Source organism: Gastrolobium bilobum, unplaced genomic scaffold (assembly GCF_033153095.1).
Source record: "Gastrolobium bilobum isolate Gb01-03AN ecotype WA unplaced genomic scaffold, APGP_CSIRO_Gbil_v1 utg18685, whole genome shotgun sequence".
Classification (NCBI taxonomy): Eukaryota; Viridiplantae; Streptophyta; class Magnoliopsida; order Fabales; family Fabaceae; genus Gastrolobium; species Gastrolobium bilobum.
In genome coordinates this window covers 201,783-208,221 of record NW_026898737.1, presented here as the reverse complement: position 1 = coordinate 208,221, position 6,439 = coordinate 201,783, and the positions used below count along the sequence as shown (strand labels likewise).

Sequence of the window (6,439 nt, the reverse complement as noted above, 5' to 3'; positions counted from 1 at the left end):
TTACATATGGTATTTATTTTTTCCGTTGATTTCGGAAAAAATAATGTCGATTTCTCGTACGAGCAATGGAACTACCCTTATTTCCTTGGCACAGCCACCAAGACAAGAAGAAGAAGACCCTCCTCATCCCTCAACACCCACAACCTCCTTCCTCATCCTTTACGCTTGGATACAAACCCTCCTCACTCCGACGACAACCTTCCCAAAACCTCCTCACTTATTCCTCCATCTTCTCCTCCTACTCCTTCCCCTTCCTACATCACCAGACCACAACACTATAAGCGTTCTCCCATCTTGTACCTGGTTAGTTACTTTTCTCAAAGTTTCAATTTTTTTTACCATGTTTTTGCGGTGTGGATGAGATCTCTGGCAGCCACAACACCGGTTACAGGGACAGAGCTAACATGAATTTTCATAAACAACTTTTCCAACCTACAGAAATAGACCAAGTACTAAAATGAATGTTTCATAATAGATGTACAAAATTCAAAAAAAGGATGGGTAATTTGGTAAATTCAATAATATTCCCATCAATATTTTACCATCAACCAAACGTAGCATCAGTAAAATTAATCTTATTTTTTCGGCAATATTTTGGCCTACCAAACATCTTTTTAATACTTTCCCGTGCAAAATATTTTTCTACCATATTCTTAGAAATATTTTTTTTCCGATAAAAAAAATCTTTTATACCAAACGCTCCCTAAGAATAATTTATTGCATAAAGTTGATACTAAATTAAATACACTAGCATTCCAAGATTGAAAGGGGCTTATGCCACATTCCTGTATTGATTTAGGAATCTTCATGTGTGGAGATTTTTTTCTTTTTAAGTTTTTTAACTTTATTAATTGACAATATGAAAGTCTATATGTTCAAATTTTAAAGTTTATTGTCTATTATTGATTCAAATGGACATAAACTTGTTTTCTTTAATTAGAAGTTTTGAATTTGAGTTTTGAGAACGAAAAAAAAAATACATTAGAAAAATCGCTTCCAATTATGAATATGATAATACTGAAATCAACTTAGTAAAAAGTTATTACAATATAATTCATTATTATTTATAATAATAATTTATTGCACAGTTTTGGATTTTTCTTTCCATTACTTACTTTCTTTTCTTATTTTTGGTTTTACTTTTCATGTTAACGTCTTACAATTTGACGAAGGGGAATCATAGACTTTTCATGCAATACTCCTAGCTAAATGAGAGGAAAATAAAATAATATTTTACTGTAATAAAATACCAATAAAATATGAGATAAGATATTATCAATTAGTGTTATTATTAATGTTGTTATCAGTTTATTTCACTATTAGATCGATTATATTGATTCAAAGGTTATATTTATTTATATCTTTGTATGGTTACGATTCTCCATATATAATGCGAAACACATTAAATGTGAGGAATCATAATCATACAAAGGTGAAAATAAATATAAAGTATTAAATATAAAGAAAAGAAAGAAGGTTTTTAGAAAGTTAATTCAAAATTGTTAGATCAACATAATCGATCTAACGGTAAAACAAACTGGTATGATATTGATAGTAACACTAAAAGTTGGTAGTAACAATATCCTATACCAAATGGTGGTAGCTCAGTTGGCGCATGAGAGTAATAACATGTGTTCGAATCTCTCCAGTACCACCTTTGGGAGGGGTTTAAAGCCTTAATCCTGGACCCGCCCCGAATCGGATTAATTGCGAAGCAATGAACCGATTGGAATATTTTCAAAAAAAAATATTCCATGCGTTTTGTGAAAAATATTGCCTATAAATAAAAGATTTATTTTTTCTGCAATCAATGTAAATAAGTTATCTACGTTGAGCCCAAAACGAAGTTGTTTTAGAAAAGAAATCAAGATAATTTTTGTAATTATAATTTATTTCAAGGTTATAATATTCTTTTTCATTATAATTTTTTAATCTTTCAACTCACAATGATATTATTTTGAAAATAAAAGTAGATAATTTATCTATATTCACTGTAGAAAGATTAAAGCCATGAAAAAAGAATGAAGCGTTCATAAAAATTTTTAAGAGAAAGTTGGAGCGAATGAGAGGAAGGAAACAGAAGCCAACTAATATTATTTTAGCTCTGCTGCAGTTGAAAGAAATGATCCTTATAATATTATTTTAGATGCGCTTCAGTTGAAAGAAATGATCCTTTTATATATATATATATATATATATATATATATATATATATATATATATATATATATATATTGGTAAATATGATCCTTTTATATTTAATTTCAATACGACTGTGTCATATAATGGATTTCTATCGTTAAATAAAAAATTAACAATCACAAATTTAATGATAAAACTTATATAAAAAAATATATTTAAATTAATTGTTGACCAATAATTTACTAATAAATAATTGAAATTCATCATATAATATAACTATATAAAAATCAAAGATGAGAGGAGTGATTGTTACATTTTATACACAATTATTAATTATTAAATCAGCATCTTATTTTTTATTTTTTTTGGAACCTAATCAGCATCAAATGTCAAATAAGTAACGACATTGTTACCTCACTCGTATTAGAATACGTTGTAAAAGGAAAACAAAAGCAGCGCCCACCGTTTTGTCACACAAACAGAGAAAAAATAAAATAAAAATAATAATAACAGCGTGCGATCCACGCGAAATTCACGAGCTCTATTATATATCGCAGTGAGTGTGATTGGCTCCACAATTCACATTATTGCCGTTTTGGTCGAAGCCTGTCGTTTAGAGATGCAGAGTCTGCAACAGAAGGCTTCTGAATGGAGCGGAGTTCCCACAGACGACGCTTTCGCTATAGACGACACCAATCTCTTCCAGAAACTTAGCCTTCAAACCTTCATCAACCTCTCCACCAATTTCTACAATAGGTACTTTTTAACAACCCAATCAATGTTGCTTTTTTATTTATCTTTAATTTTTCATTTCCATTTTTTTATGTTTTTTTGGGGGTTTGACTTGGATGTAGGGTTTATGATGACGAGGAAGAATGGTTTCGTTCAATATTTGCAAATTCTGAGAAAGAAAGCGCCATTCAAAACCAATACGAGTTCTTCGTGCAAAGAATGGGAGGTCCTTCTCTATATTCTCAGAGAAGAGGTAGTGTTTATATCATACTTTATTATATCTGTTGGTTGCATTTCAAAATGGTTCAGAAAATTGAAAAAAAAATGTACTTAAGTTAAGGATTTAATGTTCCTACGGTGAACTTAAGTTCGCTTCCAAAACGTAGTTTTGTTGAGAAATTAAAAAATTATAATAAAAAAGCTATTATAATCTGAAATAAATTATAATTACAAAAATATTTCCGCCTACGTTCTTTTGGACTCAATTTATTTGATTCTTTAGTAGGTCCTCAAGTGTTGTTTAGAAATTTGGTTAACTCGTTTTTCACTTGTCTTTGTTTGGAAATTTGTAGGGTTTTGTAGTTAATTTGACAATGTTTGATGATTAATGTGTTACTTGAATTTGATTGCTTTTCGCAAAATGTTGAGGGAGAATGAATGAAAAGATTATAGTGATTCCAAGTTATGTTGATGTTTTGAATGTTTTTACTGATGGGATGCTGATTTCTAAGCCTATTGTTATTGCTATCCTCAAATGATGTTTTCTAAGCAAAACGTGTAAGGAGGAAGGTAATAATCACTTTCTCAAATAGTAGCACTGGTTAGTGGTTACTGAAAGACTTAGATTGACCCCTACAAATTAAAAATCCAGAGTACTGAAGCAATATAACATATCAATGATTCAATGTTACATAGGATTGTTTTAGTGACGTTCACTTTCAGCCTATATGGGTTATCTTGAGAAAAATCTTTAGTGCCCATGAACTTACCCTTTACGATTTTTCCCCTTCCCCCACCAGTAAAAGATAATGGGGCAACTTCCTAAACTATATGATATTCAGGGGTGAAGTTGTGAACTCTTAGGAATGAAGCTACTCTAGATGAGTTTTAACAACTTTTTAACTGAGATACTGGTTAAAATGTTTACATCATGATTGTGAACAAGTTTCTGTAATAATGTTCATTTGCAGTTCAGTTCCATTCCATCCACGGATCACATATTCCTATGTCCTTTGTCCTTCTATTTTAATGGCATGATTAGATCTCGTGTTTTTCCAAATTTCCGTTAAAAATTAGATTGTTGGAAATTAAAATTGGATGTTAGACTAAAAGACTAAAAGATCATGAGATTTGGGCAAGGAGTTTTGTGTATTGGTCTCGGGGAGGGGGAAACTTACTTCTTCTAATATCAAGAAACTTTAAAGTTTGAACTTTGAACTTTAAACCTTGGTTCCTTTCATTATATATGACAGGGCACCCTGCTCTAATTGCTCGACATCGACCATTTCCTGTCACGCATCAAGCTGCAGAGAGGTGGTTACATCACATGCAACAAGCATTGGACAGTACTCCAGAAATAGATGATGACTCAAAGATCAAAATGATGAACTTTTTCAGGTTAATTTTCTGCCCCGAAGTTCCACTTCCTGGCAAAAGGTTACACATGATAACATCCACGATGCTCTTATTTTTCAGGCACACTGCATATTTTTTGGTGGCTGGAGATGAGCTAAAGAATCAAAGCCAACCGATACCATGCAAGCATGCAGCTGGAAGATAACATCCACCATACTCTTATTTTTCAAGCATATTGCATATTTTCTGGTAGCTGGAGAACAGTAAAGCATCAGAACCAACAAATGACCATGCTAGTACATTGCATATTTTCGCTAGATAGGACAGTAAAAAGAATGAAATATCATTCTTCAGTTACTATACTCTGTCCGATGTATAAATAATATTGAAACATTAAATGCTCCTATTTTTGTTTATATTTTCTGTGTGTCCATCAGCAGATAAGCATAAATAGAGAACTCGATAATGCTGACCTCTGAATGGCCTAATATTAGACATTGACACGGCTAGGTAACCCTTGCAAGACGATCATGGAAATTATAGATGGCCACTATTTTGTTTTCACTGAACATGGTATAGGCTGCTAAATTAGCACTTTCCTTATGTAACCAGCTTTGCTAATCTAAAAGAGGTAGATTTTAAACCCTTGTGCTTGCCTTCAATTGCTATCAGATCATCATTTTCACCTAGCACTAGATGTGTAAATGAGTTAGGTCAAACTAGGCTTTAGCCTAAATGAACTAGACTCGTATAAATTATTTCAAGTTTGACTTGGCTTGTTAGTCTTATACAAGTCAAATTATATAGTTTGGCTTGACTTATTTTTTTATAAACACACGGCTTGGATACCAAGTCTTTAAAAATGGCATGTTCCCATAAAATATAAATTATAATTATTTTGTTTCTTTTATATATTTAATTTGGTGGAATATTTTTTCTATGCATACAACAATCCAAAATATTAACAATTTAACTATGTTTCTAGAAAACAAAAACAAAAAAATAGCAAGGAAGTAGAATGTTTACAAGATATATAAATGCATATAACACTCGTAAGTCAAATATTATATTTTTTTTAATAGAAATTTTGGAAAAAAATAAATTTGTCAATGAGACAAAAAGAGAGCAAAAGGAACAAAGAATGAGAACTTACTATAGCTGACAAAGTTGAGGGTCAATAGTGAGTGCTTGATATTTGGAAGAAAAGAAAAGTTAGGAAAGGGCTGAAGAGTAACGAAATTTAGTGAATGAGGGAAGGAAGAAAAGCGGTGAAGGAAATTAAGTTTAAGAAAATATGTGTTTGCCAGATAAGAAATGGAAGAGCAGTGACAATGAAGGAAATCAAGTTTAAGAAAATATGTGCTTGCCAAATAAGAAATAGAAGATTGCGAAAAATTAAAAAGTATAAGATATGATTTTATTGAAAATTAACAATATATTAATTTATAAAAAAATAAGATATTATTTTATTAAAAATGAAATAAAATATTATTTATTAAAAAATACGAGCCCGGACTTAGAGGCTTAAAGGTCAAGCTTGTTAAAATCGGCCTGTGGCTTGATTTATAAATAAGCCTTTTGATGAGTTCAAATCTGTATCATTTTTAAAATGAGCCAAGCCAAATCAGGCTAAACGTAAGTCAAATTATAAGCCCCTCTGTTGGAGATTATATGTAACAGTATATTGTTTGAATTCTTTGTAACATATATTGTTTGAATTCTTTGTAACCGTAGGTTTGAATTCTTTGTAACGTATATTGTTTGAATTCTTTGTAATTGTAGGACTGTTTAGATAGAGTATTTATTTGTTTTAGTCTGTTACGTTGTTACCATTTATTGTATGTTCGCCTATTTAAAGGCTACCAATGAATGAGATAAACACACAGTTGAAATATCAAGTTTATCTTGGTATCAGAGCAATCCTAGTATACACGTTTTCGCATTCCCTTTCAGTGCGAAAGCTGGTTCATTTAACATGGCACCAGGTGGT

At 31.1% G+C, this 6,439-nt stretch overlaps 1 protein-coding gene across 1 annotated transcript; it reads left to right on the top strand.

The window, feature by feature from the left end:
- The first annotated feature begins 2,734 nt into the window (after nucleotides 1-2,734).
- Nucleotides 2,735-5,013, top strand: LOC133283661 (two-on-two hemoglobin-3). Its single transcript, XM_061480555.1, has 4 exons — nucleotides 2,735-2,898; nucleotides 2,997-3,127; nucleotides 4,347-4,491; nucleotides 4,570-5,013. The coding sequence occupies exons 1-4, from the start codon at nucleotides 2,762-2,764 to the stop codon at nucleotides 4,652-4,654; spliced, it is 498 nt and encodes a 165-aa protein (XP_061336539.1). The 5' UTR covers nucleotides 2,735-2,761; the 3' UTR covers nucleotides 4,655-5,013.
- The last annotated feature ends 1,426 nt before the right edge of the window (nucleotides 5,014-6,439 follow it).